This window comes from Leuresthes tenuis, unplaced genomic scaffold (assembly GCF_036924035.1).
Source record: "Leuresthes tenuis unplaced genomic scaffold, fLeuTen1.0.hap1 SCAF_3, whole genome shotgun sequence".
NCBI classification, from domain to species: domain Eukaryota; kingdom Metazoa; phylum Chordata; class Actinopteri; order Atheriniformes; family Atherinopsidae; genus Leuresthes; species Leuresthes tenuis.
Genome location: NW_027325357.1, coordinates 20,143,637 through 20,166,772, shown reverse-complemented (window position 1 = coordinate 20,166,772; position 23,136 = coordinate 20,143,637). Strand labels below are relative to the sequence as shown.

The window sequence follows — 23,136 nt, the reverse complement described above, 5'->3', positions numbered from 1 at the left end:
TTGCCGAGACCCCTTGGATATAAAATGTGTTTATGGTGATTAATCACTGATGCTGATTTAAAGGCGCTCTAGGTCTCTGTAATCATTACCACAGCCTCATAAATCCATCATTAAACAACCCCAGGGGACACGTTGAATGTGTCATGATTTTTGGGACAGCTGTGAGTCATCAGTAAGTGCTTAGTTTTCAGAATTACCATGTCACACAGAACCCTTCAGTAGGAACCAGCCTAGCATCCTTAATAGGTACAGTTTAGTTTCACTTTAGGGGAAACTTTTTTTCTGACTTTTGATCAACTGGATCTTCTAAATTTACCAAATCTTCTCGTGGGGATTTCTCCTGTTCCATTTTCTCTCTCTCTCTCTCTTTCTCTCTTTCTTTTAGTTCCCGTTAACCACGACCTTCTCGACAGCCAACTTCCTCTTTTTCCTGGCAGGGTTCTTCTCTTTTCTTATGTATCATGCACCCTTCCACAAAAACTCTTCTCTCTGATGGGGGCAAACCCACTTTCATGGTCTCGCACACCCAGGCACAGACCAAAAGGGATCAATAGGTCCTCTAAACGAAACCCAATTCCAGCCATGAGGACATACCCTCAGCACACACCCACATACACACACACCCTCCAGCTCAAATCAATATTGAGACAGTTGCAGAGCATGTGTTTCTCTGTGTTGCATACTGAGGGAGAGAACAAAAGCTGCAGAGAAGGGAAGGGCAATGGACACAGAATAAACATGTAGCTGAGCAGCTCAGACACTCTTGCTGCTACAGCTGGTCTGTTCACATGACATGACCTATTAAGAGATCATTAAGAAAATGATCATTTAAAGAGAAGTCTTAAATATCTGGGGGTTTTTTTGCTCTTCTCCCAATCTCTTTTTACCCCCGTCTTCCTCCAACATCTGTGTGTTCGGCGCTCTACTTGCATCTGCTGCTGCTCAGTCCGGTTGCCACGCTGGAATCTCAGCTATTTTCCGGTTATGCGTGTGTATTTTGGTGTGTATTTGAATTTAGGTGTGTACGAGGGGTGTCTGTGGCTGTTTCCCTGCACAGCCAGGCGTCAATGGTGCTCCCAGCAATGTGGGGTGTGAGGGTTGTGAGCATGTTGATCCCTTGGAGACCCCTGGTATGCATGCTATTTGGCAGACTGTACACAGCAATGGTTGGGGGGGGGGTTACATGATTAAATCATATCTCGTGTGTGTGCCTTGTGCCTGACGGGCTGAGCAAAGCCGTAGCAAGTTATGCACGGATTCAAAGCCCACCTTGTGCTAAATGTTAGTCCAGTTTTACCCAGTTGCCAGATATTATTCCGATGTGGTTTAAGGGACCCGACCGCACGATTGTTTAACCACCGATGACAAGTATGTCAAGGGAATTTTTACTGTTGAAGATAATAACCACAAAATCTAAGATAGTTTTTTTTTTCCTTTCTATGACAATAAGAACTCTCTGCTTCTGGTATTTTGTGCTGCTACAACAAATTATGATGACTGCAAGGAGTGATGATGACAATTATTCCTGACCAGCGGTGCAGTGGAACAGGCTTTTTTGCTTAGAAAGCTTCCCAACTGAGTGATATTACCCAGAAGTAGTAACTGCAGCTATAAGAATCTTTCTATGTTCACTTCTTTGCGGCGTGGTTGTCGTGCTATCTTTCTTTGACTTTATGACGTCTGCCAGGGAGTCGAGAAAAGATGTTTCAGAAACGGCTGGGAGGTTTTCTTCTTGTTTGCTTTTTTTTGACTATTTGATCAAACCCTCGGAGAAGGTTTGTCCAATGTTATGGAGCAACATCTCGACCATGTCAACTTTGGACACCCAGTGATATTTCGGTTTTTACTTAGAGCTTTAAGGCCTCTTTCACCCGATGGCATCGTCGTGATCACCACTGGTGGGCTGAGGATGAGAGGCCGTATCGGTATGCAAAGGGCAGCTAGCTTCTTGAAAAACCAGAGGAACTGCAGCCTTGTCTTTGTGTTGCGAAACCAGTGAAGACAGACACGCCGGAAAAGAAACAGTCAGCCAAGGGAAGTTGGAAAAGAAAGTGACACTTGTCACTGTTTTGAGCACCACACATAGGGTTTCAGTATTTGGGCTTTGTAACAACATGCGTTGCTAGATTTTTTTTTTTTCTTTCTCATTTCAGCATTGTTATCATTGCAGTCATTTGACCTGTGACAGCCAGTACCAGCCTATCACATCACTTTCTATACCTCTGCCAAACACACACTCACACATATTCCCCCTCCCTGTGGACACGGCCCCCCACTCTATACTCTTCAGTCAAATCAAAGACTTTCTCTGTCTGCCTGGCATTGTGTATGCTTGGGTCACTGCTCTACTTTCCTTGACCCCCCCATCTGTGTGTGTGTGTGTGTGTGTGTGTGTATGGCTGTAGGTGTGTGCACGAGAGTGTGATGTAAATGCTTTGCAGCTCTTTGCTCTCTCTAGCCAGCTAAAGCTGCTCTTAATGACACAAAGGCCTTCTTTCATCCACTTACAGTCACTCATAATCCATTTTACCCACTAGATCATCCATAACTCATACTACACTCTCACAGACACACACAAACTCACACAGTCAAACATACTGTGTTTCCACCCCAGTGAAAGCAGTCGTGTTGTTGTGTCGGCGGGGCATTTAACACCCGGGTATTTTGTACCACTGGAAACAAAGACAGTTCAAACAGTATTTGATTTGCACTGTTAAAGAAATGACTCCAGTGTTTCTGAGATCTCCCTTTTTCTGTCTTTTTCTTCTCTCCCTCATTTCTTTCGACAACAGCTGTGCTTTCTGGGGAGCCTTACCTCTTCCTGCTGGGTTTTGTACCCTGGCTGAATCCCTTGTTTGGGCTGGCTTACAGTCCCTCTGTGGCTGCGTGTGTGTGTGTGTGTGTGTGTGGCTGGTTTGTGCTCAGATCTGTCTGGGAGTCCTCTCTTCATCCTGTCTTTGTACAGAATGTATTGAGTGTTTGTTAGTGACACTGCACATGTGTGTGTGTAACTCGGCCTGATGAGAACCTGAATATATCACACAAATAGGCTTAAATGGAATCGTTTATTTGAAAATACATTTTGAGGATGTCTGTTTCCGTGTTTGCAGGAAGGAGCAGAGTATTTTATCTCCGGCGAACTGCTGGAACTTGTTGCTGCTTCAGGTGAAGAGGGAGAGCCGGGACCGCGCCACTCTGTCTGACCTCTACCTCAACAATATCATCCCACGGTTTGCACAGATCAGCGAGGACTCGGGACGCCTCTTCAAGAAGGTAATGCGCATGCACTCACATAGAGGCGCTCAATAGATGTCTTTAACCAGAGGAAGTGGATGTCAGTTGCTGTTGAGGTTACCATTTGTTGTTTGTTGGAGCCTTTACTTTGTTTAAAGTGTGAAGTGGTGTTTTGCAGCTGGTAAGCAGAAGCTCCTCCTCCCTTTTTAAAAAACTTAAGCAGCAAAGAGGGAGCCAGACAAGCTGAATCTGTGTCACATTTGTGCCATGTCCATCCGTCTCTCCAGCATCTGTTTTCTGTCTTGGCTGATTTATTGACAGATGGTTGGTCAGATGAACCCTTATCCTGATCAGTTTATATTGTCTGTGTTTCATACAGAGGCCTTATTATTATTATCTGAACTGATCTTTGCCCTCCTAGTCTGAGAGATAAAAGCGACGAGAAAGAGGAGGATATGTGGAAGAAAGACTGAACCAAAAGAAACTGGAATAGAGACAGAGAGGGGGGCTAGACATGATGGAGCTAATGCCAAGGCACATTTCTCCCCTCGGAGATGGTTATCCATTTCCAGAATGGACATACTGTATTAGTCTTTTTGTTCTGTGTGAGTCTGGCAGTGTGAGCATTGCTGCAGTATGAGGTCATTTTTGCTGATCATTGGCGCTTCAAAGGACGAACGCAGAACTTTTGGTCTAGATGTTAAATTGCAATTTATTTTAACTTAGACTATCGCAGATTAAGATTAAGGTAAAGATCGAAGCGAAACCGGCTCGATTCGGTTGTACAGTTAGTTAAAGAATGTCACCAGTGCCCTCACAGATATAGAAAGATAACTGTGTACGTGTGTAGACGGTAAAAGTGAAGCCGCGTGTGAATGGAATGTCAAGGCAGAGGCTGCTGATTTCTAACCTGATAGGTTGTCTTTGAACCACGTTTTCAGTCTGATCACAAGCGATGAGAACAAACTCTAATCTCCACCCTCATCTCACTGTCTGTCTGATACACCAGAGCAAAACAACACTTTCTCTCCCTGTGTCTCTTGGTTGAGACGTGGACGTTTATTGCCATTTTCTTTTTTCTTTTTGTTTGGGATGATGGTTGCTTTTGTCTTGTGTGGGTCATAAACCGGCAGCACACATCCAATCGGACTTTTGTAGTCGGTGGCATAAATACCAGTACTGTCGGGGGCTATGACACACACCACAGTCCTAGTTGTAGACGTCAGCACATTCATCTCGAGACACTTTAATCAAGTGTGGATGGGAGAGTTGCAGAATGTGAGATATTGTGACAGAGTGCTTAAAAATGTCACCATCTTAAAGAACAAACTGTATCAACCTGGACCTCAGACATCAGGGATAATGAAGCATGCCAGTTGCTACTTTATGTTGTGGTTTTGTTGAGCTGGACCACCACGGGCAAAATGAAAAGTTCAAAGGTCAACTTCCTCCATTGATAAATACAAGGTCTCGGTCAGACCTGATTGCTTTTTGATTGGCTGTGGTCTTGTCGCTGTTACCTAATACGAGCACTTTAAGGGGAGTTTGCAGGACAGCCTCAGTTATCCTGTTACCTCTCTGGTCTGCTGTCCTACCTTAAATCTCTTCTCATGTCACGTTGTCCCTCTGTAGCAACTATCTCTTCGTTCTTGACCTTTCTGCTCTCTGACCCCCCTGGCTGTCACACCACTCTCTAGCCATCCTTTTTTAAAATGATTTCCACCCTTCTGTTCACAAGATATGTTTATCCTTCCCACCACTTTTTTTTTAACCTATAAACCTCCAGTGTGTCCCATCTCCCCTTCTCTGCCCTCCTCCAGGAGAAGACAGATGCTCAACATGCACTGGTGAAATCTGCTTTTGTTTACATTCCGCATTCCTTGTCCATGTTTTTTTTTTACCATCTTTGCTTTTAACTCTTCTCTTAGATTTCCCTCGTCTCTCACCCCTTTTTAGTTCTATTTGCATACTCAAATTTTAATATTCTAGTGTGCATGTTAATCTGACTGCTCATTCACACGGTACAGCTACTTCACTTCAGCTGCGTGTTGTTTCAGGGACTAAGTCCTTTGGTGGTACTTTTACAAAATGGCCAATTGCCGGAAGCCCCATTTGCAAAAGATCCTCAAATTTAGTCAGATGTATAATTATCACTGTTAAGTCAAGTCTTACTAATGAAGGATTTGATTCTTCAGCAATAATCAAGAGATAACTAATGGGTTTGTGTTAAATAAGACTTCCCCACCCACCTCTACTGTTGCCCATGTTGTTTGAGCTATTCTACATTTGGGAGGTGAAACATTTCACTCTTCTTAGTGAGTAGTTTTTTATTTGTTATTCTGTCACACCTTGATAGATATTTGTACCAATATACAGTATACTAAACCTTAATACAGCAACAACAACAAAAAAAAAACACTTGCTGTGGAAAGATGTAGCAGAGTATGGTTCTTACCGGAGTCCACAGCCTCTCTCCCTCTATGTGCCTCATATTTTCTGCTGCACACCCCATATATCCTGCTGTCCGTGCATGTTCATCCACACAAGCCTCTTTTGGAGTGAGCAGATATGGATACACCTTACTGGGGTTGCCAGTCTGTTGCAGGGCCACACAGAGACAAATGTGGCAACAAGCACACACACTCACGTTCACTCCTAGGGTTAATTTAGAGACACCAGTTAACCTAACATGCATGTTTTTGGACACTGGGAAGATGCCGGAGTATTCGGAGAGAACCCAAGCATACTTGGGGAGAACATATAAACTCCAGACAGAAAGGCCCTTGCCGGGATTCAAACCAGGATTGAAAGAAAAAAAACAACTTCTGTTATTGGTCCCCTACTTCATTTCCCCACAACTCAGCTTTTCCCCAGATAAACTCATTAAAGAAATCAACATGGTGTCCTTTTTTCAGCTTTGAAATATGACAAGATTTTTGTTCAGATGAGAGAGAGAATCAGTTATTGTAAAAGTTTGCTTTCAGGCCTGTTTCATGTGGTCATGGCTTATGTCCCCAGACGTAACATCATGTTAGCAGACCTTAGCTTTCCTATAGACTTCCTTGCACACATCTAGCATTTTCTTACAATATGTCTAAGTTTGTCACGCTTTAAATGTTTTAAAATAATCTATTTACATTATATCTATATCCGTCTGTACTGAAAGAGTTTTGAGGCGCATTTAATTATCTGAGGGGCCTGAGGATACTTGGTGTCCAGTCTGTAAAGGCCCCTGAGGAAACTCTGTGATCTTGAACTATATAAATAAAAATGCCCTGACTTGACATTTGTGCTTCTCTTGGCATAAGTATTTGAACCAACTTTGAATGGTGTCTTTTTACTTGTTTGGGAGAGTCCCAACAGATTTATGCAGAAGTATGAGAAGAGCTATGAATGCGTGTGTTTGTTTGTGAGTGCATATTTATGTGTGTGGAGTCTACTCATCAGTGGGTTGCTGTCATCAGTCACTAGTGGCTCCTGGCAGTTATGTCTGGAGAATGGTGGTGCCTGTACTGCTCTCCATATTCCCTCTCTTATCTCTTTTTTTTTTATTTTTTTTTTAAATCTTTTGCCGATTTGCTATCTTGCCCTTTTATCTTTGGTTCTTTTGTGGTCTTGTGTGTCTCTGCCATCATGTAGAGATCAGTATCTGTAGCCTCCTTACACATCCATCAAGTCCATTACTGCATTGCTCATTTATCTGGATTAGAGACTTCTCCACTCCCGCTCAAGGAGATGAACTGGTCTAGATTTATGATGGGGGAATTTGTTGATCACATGTCTGAGTGGGTATATATTTAATTTGCTGACAGAGGGATGACCAGGTAGGTGGAACTGCAGGTGATGATGTTAACCTAATGGTTAAGGCTGTTTATTCACATTAGCTTGTCCTTCTCTCTCTTTTTCATTAGAGCAAAGAGGTCGGAGTACAGCTGCAGGAAGATCTGATGAAAGTTCTTAATGAGCTTTACTCGGTAAGCAAACCCCTGCCATTACACTCACAACGTGTGAACCTGTAATTATGCGTTGCATTTGGTGGAGCACTTGGAGAAAGCTTTGTTCTGGCATCGAGGGCTAATAATCCGTTAGCCAAAGATGCTATGGGATGCTAGAACTACATGACCTTTATTCAAAAAATCAAATATAGAAAAAGGTTTAAGATGAAAACATTTTTTAAACCATTTTCAACAATTTTGAGCAAGCAAGGCAAAGTTTTGAGGCAATATTAATACATGACAAAGAGACATCTTGGTTAACACCAGCAGACTGACATTTGTGATTGTTGAGGGGAATGTTTTGCAGTTATTCGCTTATTAGATTAAATGTGGGCCTCAACCTTATGCTTCCTTCAGGGACCCTTAAATTCTCAATTAGCACCATCATCGTAGAAGAATTTTAAATTGTCCAAATCTTTGGTTTAAGACAAATGACATCAGCCCCAGTTGTGCAGAGCTAATTAGAAAATTATACTATTCTACAAAGCTGGAGCTCATGTAAAACATTATACCCACCGAACCTCTCTTGTTTTGGTTCTTTTACAATGTCGTAGGCATCGTAGCGTCTGGTTCCACATGTTGACGACGCTGCCAAAAGGACGGGGGCAATCGGATTGTGTTGCACTGTTTGCATGTGTGGGTTTTTCACGAAAGCAGGCTCATGTAATAGCTTCAGGTCAACCAGACTTATAAAAGCAAGTCTTATGTGTAATTATAGTCTATAGCAAAAGATAGAAATAGAACTGGTTTGAGTGACGCTCACATGTATGCAGTGTCTCTGTGTTGTTGGAGGGTCTGAGGAGAACAGCATAATGACAGCTTAAGTGTATGTCATTGGAATAAAGCTGACACTGCACACATGGTTATTTCATGCATTTAAGTCTTTAATGTAAACCCATACATGCTCCCTAAGCAGAGTACCGTTGTGTATCATAGGTTGCTTGTGTGACTCTTTTAATACGTTTGTGATCAAGAGCCAAAAGTGAAAAAAAACAGGCACTCTGGGAAAACACACTGGTCGTGTTTATTGATAAAATCTCAACCCCTGTCCTTAGGTGATGAAGACCTACCACATATACAACACCGACAGCATCAATGCTGAGTCCAAGCTGAAGGAGGCGGAGAAGCAGGAGGAGAAGCAGATGGGACGGTCCAGTCGTCAGGAAGACCGCCAGACACCGCGCTCCCCCGACACCCTGGCCAGCATCAAGACGGATGAGAAACCAGCTCGACGCTCCAGTGTAAAAAAAATCGAGAAGATGAAGGAGAAGGTGAGCGGGGTTGGGGGAGGGGAAACTGAGGGCATCTAGCAGACAGGAGCAGGCCGTGGCTGAGTGCTCCACCTGTTGTCACACAGACTTGTGTGTTTGTCTCATGAATGATTTATTAGCGCACGACTGGCTTATTGCTAACCTTGTCTGCTACAGCTGGAGCCTGTCACAGCAACACGGTTCCCCACCTCTTATCACCCCGAATCAATACAGAGGCATTTCACTTTAACACCGATTATCTCTCTCTCTCTCTCTCTCTCTCTCTCTCTCTCTCTCTCTCTCTCTCTCTCTCTCTCTCTCTCTCTCTCTCTCATCCTTCCCTCATTCCGTCATCACTAGTCCGCTTCCCTCGTTGCCCGTTTTCTTTATTGCTCTCTTTTTTAATCTGTATTGCTGTCTTTCTGCTATTTCTCTCTCCCTCCTATCAGAGACAAGCCAAGTACACAGAGAACAAGCTGAAGGCCATCAAGGCCAGAAATGAGTACCTGCTAGCGCTAGAGGCCACCAACAGCTGCATCTTCAAATATTACATCCATGACCTCTCCGACATCATTGATGTGAGTATAAACACGCCGTGTTACTCTGCGATCTGTGTGTATCTGGTGTCCTTACTTTTTAGCCTGCGGTTGCCTCTGGGTTGGTCTTTTCACATTTACTTTAGTGCTTCTAATGAAGGCAGCATCCTCTATCCTTCTGTCCTTTAGCCTTCACACAGAGAGTGTTTTAGCCACACATTAAGTATACAGCCAGTCATGAAAACATCTAGATAGCAAGAAAGCAGTTTGTCTATTAACTGATATTAACACTTCACTGACTGCTGGACTGTCGAGCAAGTCGGCATCAGGTGATGATTTTTGATACGCTTGCACTGAGCATCTAGCTTGATCATAGTTTTGGTGTATTGTGTAATTTTTGTCAGTTTTTTTTTTTTTGCCATATTGATTTCAACAGAATAACTAATTGCTGAATTATTTTGCCAACTCTACCATGAAAGGTTGGGAAGAAAATTGTGGAAGTGGTAAAGTGTCCTTGGTGAAGATATCACGTTTATGCAGAGTTGGCCTAAAGCTCAGCGAAACAGGCTTCGAACCTAAACATCACTGATCTGATCTGAACTGCTCCACAGTCCACTGTGGTTGTACTCGCAGCCTCCTGCTGTATATGTGGGAGTCACCTTGTCAGTGCTGGAAAAAAAAACACTCTGAGCAGAGCAGGCTTCATGTTCATTTATGCTACATATAAGTAACTATTCGTATTTTACTGTTTGAAAATGATCCATCTTACATTATGTCCACTGGATAGATTCTTTGAACTCTTTAAACAAAAGAGACTTACAATTGAGGAACACATTGAAGGCAATATAGGGTTCGGTATCTTGCCCAAGAGATCTTGAACCCGTGGACTCTTAAAGCCGTCTATCGAAGGACGACCATTATACCTCCAGAGCCGCCCCGTCTAGATAGCATTCTGTGACGGTTAAACGATGGGATACACATTTGTTATAGTACTGAAACTGTGATGAGTATACAAAGAGGGAAACTATCATATGGCATCTGAAATCTGTCGGAATTATCAGTCAGGTGGCAGCAATTCAACCGAATTAGGTCAACAGACACGAGGAGTGAACTACAAAACAAGTTCAACACATCCAGGCTGTCTTTGTGTTTGCTAACGTCACTCGGACGCAACATTTCTAACCACAGGGTATTTTCAGCAGGATGATGCACCATGTCACAAAGCTCATATGATCTCATACTGTTTACTGCAACATGACTCTGATTGTCTCCTTAGTCACTAGAACTAAATCCAGAAGAGCACCTTTGGGAAATGGTTTAATAATCCAATCAAATCATGAGGGTGCTGCTCTCGACTCTTCAGCAACTCTGTGATGCATTCATGCCACTATGAAACTAAATTTTTACATTACCTCAGTTTATCAATACTATAAAGAATTAAGCCACTTCTTAAGGTAAAAAGGGTTACAACCCAATACTAGCTAGATGTTACTTATAAAGTGACCGGTTTGTGTATATGTGCAGGTCACCAGTGTGTGTTGGTAGTTTGGTGACATGCAGCTTTCCTCGTTTGTTTCCAGCTCAATGCTTTGTTGCATGTCCTTTCTCTCTCCATGTGTCACTGCAATACAAAGGGACATAGCACAAAGCTATCATTGAGTTTCTCTTTGCTTCATTATATTACCACTAATTGTTAATGCACATTTCATGCTCCTTATATGTACTTACAAATGCATATTCGTGCACGACAGTGCTGTGACCTGGGCTACCATGCCAGCCTGCACCGTGCCCTGAGGACCTACTTATCTGCTGAGCAGAATGTAGAGACCTCCAAACACACCGGCCTGGAAACACTGGAGGGAGCAGCGGAGAGTCTGGAGGCCAACGGGGACAAACAGAAACTGATGGAGACCTACAACAACGTCTTCTGCCCTCCAACTCGCTTTGACTTCCAGTCCCACATGGGAGATATGGTACAGTTCTAGTTCTTGTGTTTTTGTCGAAGTTAGCGTTCTGGTATGGTAATGGTATCTGTACATGTAAATAGTTTTTGTTTGCTTGTTCCTGTAGATGGGAGTGATGTGTTCACAGCAGCCGCTGGAAGTTGAGCTACTCCAGAGATGTCAGCTGCTGCAGTCCCGCCTCTCCACTCTGAAGATTGAGAATGACGAGGTGAGACATTTAATGGTTTCATCTCACACCGCTTTCAATTGTCTTTGGTGTTGGTAAGAGTTTTCGTTTCCCTCTCTTCTTCTCTCCTCTTCACCGCGGATCAGGTGAAGAAAACCATGGAGGCCACTCTGTCCACCATTCAAGACATGGTGACGGTGGAGGACTACGATGTGTCCGAGTGCTTCCACCACAGCAATAGCATGGAGTCAGTCAAGTCTACTTTCAGCGAGTCATACCTGAGCAAGCCCAGCCTGGCCAAGCGACGGGCCAATCAGCAGGAGACGGAGCAGTTTTACTTCACAGTCAGTACCACCTATGATCACACGTCCTTTTAAAAGACTATTTGTGGGAGCAAACCTCTAATGTGCAAAGCAATATTCTTTACAGCTTCATAAATGAATGTAATTAGCAGACAATGCGACACTAATTCGTGTGTTTGTATGTTTTGCAGAAGTTGAAGGAGTTTTTGGAGGGCAGGAGCCTGATCACCAAGCTGGAGGCTGAGCATGACCTCATCGAGAAGACCCTTGGAGAGAGTGAGTGTCTTTCATACCTTTTACATATTATCCTTTTTTTTTTCCCCAGCCCCAGTAGGATGAATTTAGGAAAAGTTCTGGTGCCTGGAGCCAAAACAGGGAGCAAATCAGAGAGAGGAGTAGTGCAGCAGGGTATATCAGGATATATTCAGTGCAGCAGAATGAGTTTAACATATCTAATGATCACAAGCTGTGCGTAAGTCGGGGGTAGGTCGAGGTGACAGTGAACATATGTGGATGCAGCTGTGTTCTTAAGTGTGTGTATGGGTGTGGTCCTCTTGGTCAGATGTGTCAGTGTTTCCACAACCTTGCAGGAAAACCTCATCTGTATTGTTTGTGTGCAGCTTAAGTGGGAAGTCTGTTTCCCTGCATCATCTGAAGCCTTTTCCTCATGTGTCCCGTCTCTCCCTTCTCTCATAAACCTCTTCCCTCTCATACCCCCCTCCTCTTCTTCCTGTTTCTCCTTCCTTTAGGTCAGAGAACTGACTGTTGCCTTGCCAGGTAGGTGTGGTGAAGGAAGGAAATATGCTCACACATGCTCATACACCTACATATACCATCACACTGTTAAAACTTGATTCCTTGGAAGTTAGGGGTATTATATTCCTTGTCATTGTTTATATATAGTCCCAGCACATGTGCATATGTGTCTGTGTGCACAAATGGAGCATTACCAGAGTTGTGAGTATAAATAGACTTTCTCTGGAGACATAATGACAGAGTGCTGTTCTTTCTTTCCCCCTTTTCTCTGCGTAGTGGAAGGAGAAACTCAACAGTACGAAAGCAGGTAATTAGCTTTGTGTGTGTGCGCGCATGCGTTTGCAATGGACGTGTGTGTGTGTGTGTGTGTGTTTCTGTTTGTTTCGGAGTGGCTGCTAGCATCTCTGTCAGAGACAACATAGCTATGTTTTTTACTTGGGACACACTGTCTCACATTATCCTCAGCTTGCGTTATGTATTTGCATCAAGGTGCGGAAAGCCCTTGGTTTGTCGTGCCATAACTCAAATGAATGTAAACTTAGATATACTGTATACTCGAATACATGGTTTTTCTGCAGTTGAATCATTAGTTGATTGCCCAAAGGCAACTTCTTAATTGTCTCTTAATGCTATCGTTTGTAGCTCCCCCTTGTGGGATGACTTTCCATTTATTTATTTATTATTATTTTCGTCATAAGCTCTCATCTTACAGAGAAATACATTTCTTTTTGTTTGTTTTCAAATAATATTTCCAGCATCTAAAACCACAGTTTAGTTGATATGACAATGAATACATATACTGTCCAACACATATTCCATAGCCTTCCCTCGAAGAGATTTATGAAAACCCCAAACAAACAAAGGGAAAAGGAAGAGGTGCCGTCTCCTAGCAACAGCTGAGTACAGCACCCACTATCTCTTCCCAATGCCTTATACCATTCCTCTTAAATGTGTGCACTGATGCGAGTACATGTGCAGATGAGTGAGGGGAAAGATGTGTTGTTTTTTTCCCACCAGTTTGATATCATGTCTTCACTAAACAGGAATGATTCCTCTCCCCATATTTTAGGACTCGGGTGAAGCCATTCCTCTGATGGTTGAGAGCTGTATCCGCTTCATCAGTCGCCATGGTGAGGAAGTTCTCCCTACGAAGTGATTGGTTTAGCGTCACCTTTTGTTGACGCACCGATTGGTCGCGTTTTTATGTAAAGTGCGATTGGTTGTGGGTCGCTTTGAACTGGAAATTTCACCAGAACTTATTGCCTTTAAACTGAAAATACCCAGAATGACAATTTACAAGAAGCCAAATTTTAACATGTGTTTATGTATATATCTATAGGTCTGCAGCATGAGGGCATCTTCAGAGTGTCGGGCTCTCAAGTGGAGGTCAATGACATCAAGAATGCTTTTGAGAGAGGTGACATTATGATGTAGCCAAAATATTATTCCAAGCTTAATTTGTGCATCCGGCGCTTTAATAGGTCTTCTTTCCTTTTTATCTGCATATAGGTGAGGACCCGCTGGCAGGGGACCAGAACGACCATGACATGGATTCTATTGCTGGTGTCCTGAAGCTCTACTTTAGAGGACTGGACCATGCCCTCTTCCCTAAAGAAGTCTTCCACGACCTCATATCCTGTGTCTGTAAGTGTCTTTTCCGCAAGTCCGCCTGTGTCTTCTGAGTTTGATTGTCTGAGTAATCTCCCGGGTTTCCCGGGTGTGTTGTTTCCAGCTATGGAGAGCCTCCAGGAACGGGCAGTCCACATTAAGAAAGTTCTACAGTCCCAGCCAAGTAAAACCCTCATCATCATGAGATATTTGTTTGCCTTCCTCAACCAGTGAGTAGCAGAACTCTCAGAATGCCGTTTGCTTGTTGTGTTGCAGCTGCATGAATTTCAAGAATAAAATCTACACTCTTAAGAGTAGACTTAGAGTTGAATAAAAATCTATTCTGACTTGACTTGAAGTAGGTCATAAGCGTTTGGTGACAGAGACTGGGATGAATTTCTATTATGACCGCTGAGAGCAAAAGGTCCACTTTGTGACGAGAGCCCTGTCATTCACAATAAGATACCACACTAAAAACCAATCGCTAAACTACAAATAAAGAAACAGCCAGTCGTATTGGTCACATAAGGAAACCAGTGTCGAATAGACTAAATTAAACTGTTAATTAGTTTTTTTAGTTTGCAAGTTTGAAACAAAATTTAAAAACTATAATCAATGATTTGACATAGAGAGACAATCTAAAACCCACATAGATATACATCTATCAGCCCCACCATTATTATTCACCTGTCCAATACAGCGTCTGTGTCCTTGGTGTTAAAGAAAGAGCTCTGACACATATCGACATGTTGGCAGCAGATATTTTGGGTTCTCTAACGAATGCTCAGTCAATGGGTTATGGGGATTTTGGATCCCTGGTCAGTGCAATACGCTGTCGTTTCTGAGCAGCTTTAGCTGTTTAGTGGGAGACGATCATCTCATCACCTCGAGATGATTGATTTTATTCACTACAGCTAACATTAGTTAAAATGTTGTTGCTGATTGGTGTATAAAAATTATAAGCCACGATATTTCAAAATGAGTCCTCACTTCCAATCCACTTTCTAAAACTAATTTAATTCCCAAACACCAGATTTGGCCTTCTCACACCGTTTCTAAACATCCTTTAACCTCTGTGAGAAATCAAGTGTAGACTGCAATGAAAGTTCAAATTACAAATGATTTAATTACTTAAAAAAACAGGAAGATGTACTCTTTTAGAAATAGTTTAATTTCCCCCTCCATATCAAGTTTGTTTTTATAGACCAATATTGCACACGGTCTCTGTTAGGTCTGTAGCTTCAAATCACCTACAAACTACAACCACAAGAAAACTCCCTAAACAATGCCTGTAAAGTTGCGCTTATCCGATAGCAACGCAAATATTAAACTCAAGTTGTCTGAAAATGAATTTGTTTGCATACACGTGTACAACATAAAGTTTAAACACAGAAACACATACAGATGCATATATGTGCATTAAATTCTGTCCATTCTGTCCAGTCTATCCTTGAAATCATGACAAACCCTCCTTTTACAGGGGGTTTCAACCAAAAGGGAGTAAAGGGGAGAGCTGACATTTGAGACTCCTGGGTAGACCAAGTGGTCCCAGACAGCTCATGTGGAGACAGTGGAGCTCCCACATTTACTTGAGGGATTTACAGTCAGCCCAGAGCTGCTGCTGCTTTACACTCCCTGAAACACACGCACACACATCATCATAACAGGCCAGGGTGGTGATTAGTGTTGGACCTCTCGCAGCTACTCGCTCAGATACATCCACATCTTATTCACAACTACCAGGATGATTCAGGCTATAAATGACATGTCATGGTTGTTTGAGTGTACGGTCGACTTTGTGTATTTTATATATTTGAGACATGGGGATGAGATAATGTCCTTAAACGACTCTTGTTTTTCCTTCCACCAAGCCTGTCTCAGTACAGCGAGGATAACATGATGGACCCCTACAACCTGGCCATCTGTTTCGGCCCCACCCTGATGTCTGTCCCCGAGGGCCACGATCAAGTCTCTTGCCAGGCTCATGTCAACGAACTCATTAAAACTATCATCATCCACCATGACACTATCTTTCCTGGGCTGCAGGACCTGCAGGGCCCAATATACACCATCCCTGGAGCAGGAGATGACTTCTGGTGAGGGCAGGGGAATGAAAGGGGGAAAATGACAAGTCATTTAGAGTAAGAGCTTAAATTGCTAGAGCAAGTAGTAGGGCAAAGGATGTCCCGTTCCAGTCTTTTCTAAATATAGCAAAGGCAAGAATTGTGGGGGGGCAAGTGGTTGATTTAGGGGCTGCCCATGGAGGGATTGCGGGCTCAGCTTGTCTGCTCCACTCAGGGCCAGAGGGCCACGAGGATCAGCTTACTCTCCATCACAGAGGAGATTAAAGCACCGCCTGACTACATCGGCCCACGAGAGCACAGCATGCTCACACCACAGTGCATACAATGGCTACCTTCCAATTTTGATTCTAATGGCAAGACTTGGCAAAAGTTATTACGATTACTGCCTCCCAGTGCAGTTGTATAGAGTGAAGTAAGCTTTAATTCTGTGCTCAGGAAAGTCTAGACACAAGATATTTATCACACTGGCAAAAAAAAAAAGCTGGACTTTGTTGGATCCTGGATTTTTTTTCTTTTCTTTCAATTTGGAAGTCTGTAATTTCAGAAAACACACACGGTGGCTATTTGACGTATTTAGCACTAATCATCCTGTTGAAAAAATATTTACCAAAACATTCCTTCTCAGCCTCTGAAGCTGATAGAAACCAGAGGAAATAAAACGGTTTAACAGATTTAATAAATTTTCTCTTTTATTTTGAATAATTGTGTTTGCCCTCATGTTTATCAACAGCAAAATCAATGATTTACAATGAAAGTTTAAGGATTAACCTCTCACATTGGTGTTTCTAGTTTCTTCAGAGGCTGGGAAATAGAATGTTTTAGTAGTTTTTCCAAAAGCATTTAAATTTAAGAAGCCTTTATTGGCTCAAAACTCTTGGTTTGCTTCAAATCAGGCCCTCTGGTGGTGCAGCGCATACTTAGTTTTTAGAGAGTTCATGTCTTAAAATGTGTCTTCTTGTAAATTAACACAGTTAACTCATTCGAAACTCAGTGAGGATTCACTATTTTCAGAACTGATGACTTCTTGGGAAGTAATCTTCAAAATAATTCAGATTTTCGCATTTTGGGGGGAAAAAATCGCAGATGAAGGTGAAAATGAAATCAAATACTTTTTGTTTAATCTCTCCAGTATTAGAGTGAAGATGCCAAAATGATACAATGTAAGCTATTTTAGGAGTTCTATTAGTTTGCGACATGGTTATGATCTCATATCCTGCACAGTGTAAAAGTTTATCCTCCTTGGTAGACGTCTGTGAGCTCAGACTGTGACTCATGAATACGTGATGTTAGCCTGAGGCTCTCACATCCTCTGACCCTCTTCTGCCCTGTCTCCACTGTAGTGACAGTCCACACTGTGAGCCCCCCCTTGTGGAAGAGCCAGCACCTGACACTGTCTGTGTCAGCCAAAATAGTGAAGATGGTGCGTAACAGACACACACACACACACACACACACTAGTTTCCTGCTATTACTAAGTTAATGAGATCTCATCCTGCTTCTCACCGTTTTACTTTTGTTTGTTTTAACCTGTTATCACAGCTGACATCTTGCTTCCAGCAACAATGCTTTTTTTTTTTTGGTTACTGCTCAGCTATTTTAACAACTGTGCAATCACGAAATGCAGTGGCACTAACCTGCTAAGCTCTAACTGGCTTCCTCTCTCTTCCATCTCTCTTTTCTCCCTCACTCGTCGCTGTGCCCCACTTCTGTCACCTCCTGTCTCGGTTTTGCCATTCTCTGAATCTCAGGCTCCTTGGCTGTTTCAGAGTCTGAACCAATTGAGGCCATCGCTCGGTTCGACTACACCGGCCGGACCAGTCGTGAGCTGTCTTTCAAAAAGGGTGCCTCTCTGTTCCTGTACCACCGGGCCTCTGACGACTGGTGGGACGGACGGCACAATGGAGTGGATGGACTGGTGCCGCACCAGTACATTGTTGTTCAAGACACGTAAGATGTTCCAGGCTTGTTAGAGGAAACGTATAAAGAAAAACTGTTACGCTACTTGTCTGTTACACTGAGGTGGTACTTAACTCACAGGACAAAGAACGTGCTGTGGAAAAACTTATACAGGAAAGATCTGACAAGAAATTCACCCTCTGGAAATTCCTTTTGTTAAGGAAGTTGATCTGCTGTAATCTACAAACAGCATCCCGTAGCGGACCAGTTTCCTTCTAAATGTTTTAGTTCAAATCTTTCCTGCATGTATAGGCTTGGATGGACTCAAATGGGCTGGGGTGCTCTGCAGATGCTCCAAAGTTGAACCTTTTTTGTAAAAAATTAAAAAGTATAAGTGTAAATAGCAGATGAATTCCCAATAAAACTGCTCTCATTCACATATATTTCCCTGTCTCTTTAGTCAGACAGCTAAACACATCAGAAATTGTTACAGAGATTCAGCCTGTTTAGACTATGTGTCAAGCTGCGGTGGCTTAAACCGTTTCCAGACTGTCACTCGGCTCTATTACTTGATTATTAGTACTTTCTTATTTTAGAACCGCAGTGTCATCTGATGACATCACCTTTCAGCTAACGTGAAGACAGCTTTGTGTGAATTTGACCTCGTTTACATGTGCGTTGAGAAAGTTAAACAGCAGAATGCTTTGAATGTTTTCTCACACAGTCCAAAGCGTTTCGGTGGCAAACGTTCATTCAGTCGATAACTAGATTTTGCTCCAGAGCGTGTACACTGGGATATAAGGATGGAAAATCTGTGCATGTAGCTATGCTTAATGGTGCTTATCGTTGCTTGCAGTTTTCTCCAACAGCTTCAGGGATTTACAGAGGAACACTGTTCACGAAAGATATGCACAAGGCTGTGAGGCTCATATTTTTTTTATTATTGTCTGTGGGTTGCCAGAACTCTACAACTGAAATGATGAGTAAGACGTTCTCTGTTATAAATCATTAGAAGAATAGATGTATAAGAAAAGTTAACCCTTGAGTTGCAGTTGCTTTTCTCTCTGTTATTTAGGACTATAATTTGTTTTAATCATTAAAAGAGGAAAAAGAAGAGCACTTTTAATCTCTGCTCTTGCTTCCTTACACCCACCCAGTGTTGCCTATTTAGACCAGAGTAATGTCTTTGTACAGTAGATACAAAACAACACTAAAGTAAGCATTTTCTGACTTATTGACCCGTTTCACTGTGGAATCTTACACTTCTCGGTTGTTTGGTGTAACGTTGGGACACAGCAATCATCTGCAAACTATTTCTTCTGTTTCAGGTCGGATGTGGGACGTGGAAGTCCAAAGCCTGATGTGGACAGCAGGGACCTGCTGGAGGAGAGGGTGTCCACTAGAGGCAGCGCCGCCTCGCCCACAGGAGCTCACGTGGCTGACGTCTATCTGGCCAACCTTAACAAGTGTGTTTCATGTGCAGATTATAGCTCATATCATATCACTTGGTATCAGTTGAATTCCTGGTTCTAAGTCTTCACAGAGTTTGGTTATTTGAAGGACTGGTGTTATTTTAAAACTAACAGATTGAGCTCTTGACAGGAACATGCAAAGTAATAGGAAAATTCAACCAATTCAACATTTTTTCTCACGCAGAATGAGGAGAAGGCCTGAGCCTGGGAATATAAGAAGAGCCTTCCGCTCAGACAGTGATGCCACAAGTCCAGGAGCCAGCAGCGGTGGGATCGGAGGCGTGAGGACCGCTTCCCTTCCTGTTGGCGGGGCTCTGGTAAAAGACACTGGAGACAAGCGGCCTGTCAGCGCTCACAGCATACTCAACTCAGTCACTCGCCATTCCTCACTCAAGACAAAGGTACTTTTTAACCATGTGTTCTTTTATCCGTGTCAGGTTTATATAAGCAAATGGACAGTCGTTGCATTCGGAAGCCATTTAACTGAGGCCCTTATGAACATTTAGGTGGAGAGTCCACAGCTGCGCAAGACATCTACAGCAGGGCGCTCCAAGAGTTTCAGCAACCACAGACCACTGGACCCTGAGGTCATAGCCCAGGTGGAGTACAGCTCACAGGTGCTTCATCCCTTCAATGCTGACGCCATTGTCTGCAACGTTTTGTGTGTGTGTGTTTGTGCTTATTTCCTGCTTGGCTCTTGTGTTGCAGGACATGCAGGACTCTGCCCTTAGTGAGCTCACTAAGTTGGAACGACAGAGCACCTCCAAACATACACACACCCCTGACGTGGTCCTGGACACACTGGAGCAGCTGAAAAGTGTGGGCAGTGGTGGTGGTGGAGGAGGAGCATCGGAGCCCTCCAGTCCACTCCACAGCCGTCTGTTGCGGGACACAGAGGGGGGCTCCTCACACGCTCATCCACTTCAGCGCAGCGCCTCGTCAGCCAGCGACGTCCCCTCCTCCTTCCGCCCTGCCAGGAGCCAGCCCCGGAGCCCACTGCCCTCTGCCACATCCCCCTCTTTGTCCTCCTCCTCTCTCTCCTCATCTGTACCTTCCTTTAGAGAGCAGCGCCCCCCAGCAACAAGACCCAAGCCAGTCGTGTTCCCGAAGAGTGGAGGGGGGAACAGCAGTCCGGCAATGGGCTCCCCAACTTCCACTGTTCCACCTACGCCTCCCCCTCCACCTGCAAGCCACACACACTCTCTCTCTCACACCCCTCCTCCTCCACCTCCACCTCAGTCTAATGACAAATCTTGCCCCGCTTAAGTTCCCTAAATCTGAACAGCAAAATTTATTCTAGCAAAAGTCTTAAGATTCTTACAGCTCCTGTGTCAGGTGCCAAAATCGCATTTTTGTTTCACACAGAGCCCCTAACCCACTACTCACATGTAGCATTCACTTCTTGGTGTCCAGACAAGTTCATAAGATACAATTTTTCTCTTTCGAGTGTCAAGAGCCTGCCCTCTCCTGGCAGCTCTGCTTTAGTACAGATTAGGGAACGCTTCTCTCTCTCTTGCCACCAGAGAGGTTCCAAAGGTCGCTGGATTTTAAAATCTTTGAGAAGGGAACAGGACTCAGGGTGGACACCTAGAAGTCTGCAGCACCCGAAGCTTACAAACACTAGTTTGTGATGTATGAAATTGTCTTAGAGTCGCCTTTACACAGATCTACGTGAGGAACAAAAAGCACTGCTTGATTTTTGTATAGTAGACATGACAGGTTTTTTTTTTTTTTTCTTTCTTTCTAATGACCCCATGACTAGCAGAACGAAGGGGAGCCTTTGATTTCTGAGAACAGACTGTGAACAGCTAAGCTCTCTCTTTGTAGAAATAAAACACACTGACCTGCTGCTTCAGAAGTGGTAGACTTGAGTTAAGGATGGATTTTTGGATGATGAAAGGAAGGAAAACTGGGCCAAATATCAGTGTAAGTCATGTGATCAAGACCTTTACTTTCTCTCTTCCTCCGGTGTTTGATATGTTTGTGAGTTTCTTTTTCTTTTTGAATTGCTGTTTAGTACTAGTGACACAGCAGGAGCATAATGTAACATGTACCTAACTTGGCCAACAGTATTTCTAATTCATATATAGCAATAAAAACTATGAAAGCTGGTAAGTTATGGCATTATGCTGCTTTTCTCCTGCAGCTCTTAAAACCCAGCATTTTTATACTACATGTTGGACTGTACACACACATGCACATTTTCTCCAAATGTGTGTGTGGGGGTGTTTTGTGGCAGCTAAACGCCTTTCAGGTTTTCCATGCATGCTGGGGCAGAACACAGCAGTCACCGCAACGAGCTGGCTGATTGCATCAGTTTGTGTCTGTAGTACCATCTACAAAACAAACTCAAACACAGTTACATCTTGCTCATTTTAACTATATACTTCATAATTAACAGTAAAAAGGGTTTGATGATTCTAATACTGTGTATGTATATTTAGTAATCACGAAGATAACTGGAAGCATGCAGCTGAGGATCCTCCTGAGTGTGTGTAGATAAAAGCACAACCGACCACCTCATCTATTGCTTTCTTAAGCAAAAGTTTTATTTTTTTTCTTGTCAGTTTCCCAGTTAATGACCTAAATCTCTCGAATATGGACTGTTGCATCTGTCTCCGTGCTCGTGTGTGTGCATGTATGGACAGAAAGTGTGCATAATCATCACCCAGCTCCTGCCTGTGCTTTAGAAATGGATGCCACATTACGGCAACTGTCTGGGGAAAGACAGGAAAACAATTCTTCCCCCATGTCCAGCAGCCGTAGTGCTGAAAGAATATCCACTGTACACTTGAGATTAGATAAAAGCCTGCAGGGATACCTGAAATGCTGTCTCCAAACACCAGTGACACATCGGCTGTTCGATAAGAAAGAAAATGTTTTTTGCCCTTTGCTATGTTCCATCTGGTGATGAATTGAGGAATATGTGAAGAATTTCACAAACACTGACTTTAGAAGTGGACACATGCCAGTCGGGGCGAACTGAAACTTGTTGTATTTTACCTTCATGAAAAAGAACTCGGCTCCACCATACTGTGTCTGATCACGTTTGCCCTTCTCCTCGAACCCTTTTTCCAAAATATACAGCACACTCTGCATTCCTGTAATGAACTGTAATTGTCAAGTTATTTTTGTTTCTGTTTTTTTGGGTTGTTTTTTTTTTTTTTAGATCTCTGTATACTTTTTTGTGCATACCTGGTGTATTTGTGTTGCTCTTACCTCATTGTGACAACTGGAGGGACTGTGTGTACTCGTGTGTGCTTGTGTTGCAGAAACATTAACTTACACATACAGACATGCATGTGGGTGGTTGGTGTGTTTGTTCCGGTCGTGGTGTCAAAAAGGAGCCGGGACCTTCTTTGATCTCAAATCAATCATCGTGCACTTGAACAACTTTGGCTTGCATGTGGACTAACTGTGTGGGGATGATATGTTGGAGTTGAATATTGTTAAATATGCATTTTTGTGTCAGTTTGAAAACAGCAGAACTAAAAACAAAAACAAAAAAAAGAAAGAAAAAAGACTATAATGTCAAATCTATTTATAGTTGTCTCTGTATTACTGGAGAATCCTGTGTTCAGATGTACTTTGTATATACAATGTTGTACATTACAGAGGTACACTTTTTTTGGTACAGTATTGTACAGTAATAGCAATAGTAGTTTAATCAAATAGGCCTTATATAATTCTATGTGTAGTTCTTGTAGTAGATCTGTTTTTTAATAAACAATGGCTTGCTATAAAGATTTTCGATCTGTTTGTTGCGCTTATATTTCAGATAATCTTCAAATATTGAAAAAAAAAACCTCCTATAGGGAAGTCTTTAAATGTATCATATTCGCTTAATTACATTTTATTACCAAGCACGTGAAA

General features: G+C 42.9%; 1 protein-coding gene across 5 annotated transcripts in view; it reads left to right on the top strand.

Annotated features, from left to right (window-relative positions):
- srgap2 (SLIT-ROBO Rho GTPase activating protein 2) overlaps positions 1-23,009 on the top strand; it is a 52,853-nt gene extending 29,844 nt beyond the window's left edge. Inside the window, exons 3-23 of one of the 5 annotated variants that reach the window (XM_072382451.1) lie at positions 3,111-3,273; positions 7,146-7,208; positions 8,285-8,500; positions 8,929-9,057; positions 10,767-10,988; positions 11,086-11,187; positions 11,292-11,489; positions 11,639-11,723; positions 12,197-12,224; positions 12,480-12,510; positions 13,273-13,333; positions 13,543-13,620; positions 13,713-13,847; positions 13,936-14,041; positions 15,683-15,907; positions 17,236-17,315; positions 17,644-17,842; positions 19,120-19,257; positions 19,448-19,664; positions 19,770-19,862; positions 19,972-23,009. In XM_072382451.1, the coding sequence (XP_072238552.1) occupies positions 3,111-3,273; positions 7,146-7,208; positions 8,285-8,500; positions 8,929-9,057; positions 10,767-10,988; positions 11,086-11,187; positions 11,292-11,489; positions 11,639-11,723; positions 12,197-12,224; positions 12,480-12,510; positions 13,273-13,333; positions 13,543-13,620; positions 13,713-13,847; positions 13,936-14,041; positions 15,683-15,907; positions 17,236-17,315; positions 17,644-17,842; positions 19,120-19,257; positions 19,448-19,664; positions 19,770-19,862; positions 19,972-20,529 (3,127 nt within the window). In that variant the 3' untranslated portion in view covers positions 20,530-23,009. Of the gene's footprint in view, positions 1-3,110; positions 3,274-7,145; positions 7,209-8,284; positions 8,501-8,928; positions 9,058-10,766; positions 10,989-11,085; positions 11,188-11,291; positions 11,490-11,638; positions 11,724-12,196; positions 12,225-12,479; positions 12,511-13,272; positions 13,334-13,542; positions 13,621-13,712; positions 13,848-13,935; positions 14,042-15,682; positions 15,908-17,235; positions 17,316-17,643; positions 17,843-19,119; positions 19,258-19,447; positions 19,665-19,769; positions 19,881-19,971 lie in introns of all 5 variants that reach the window. The other 4 variants (XM_072382452.1, XM_072382449.1, XM_072382450.1 and 1 more) reach the window with 4 other exon arrangements.
- Positions 23,010-23,136: the final 127 nt, after the last annotated feature.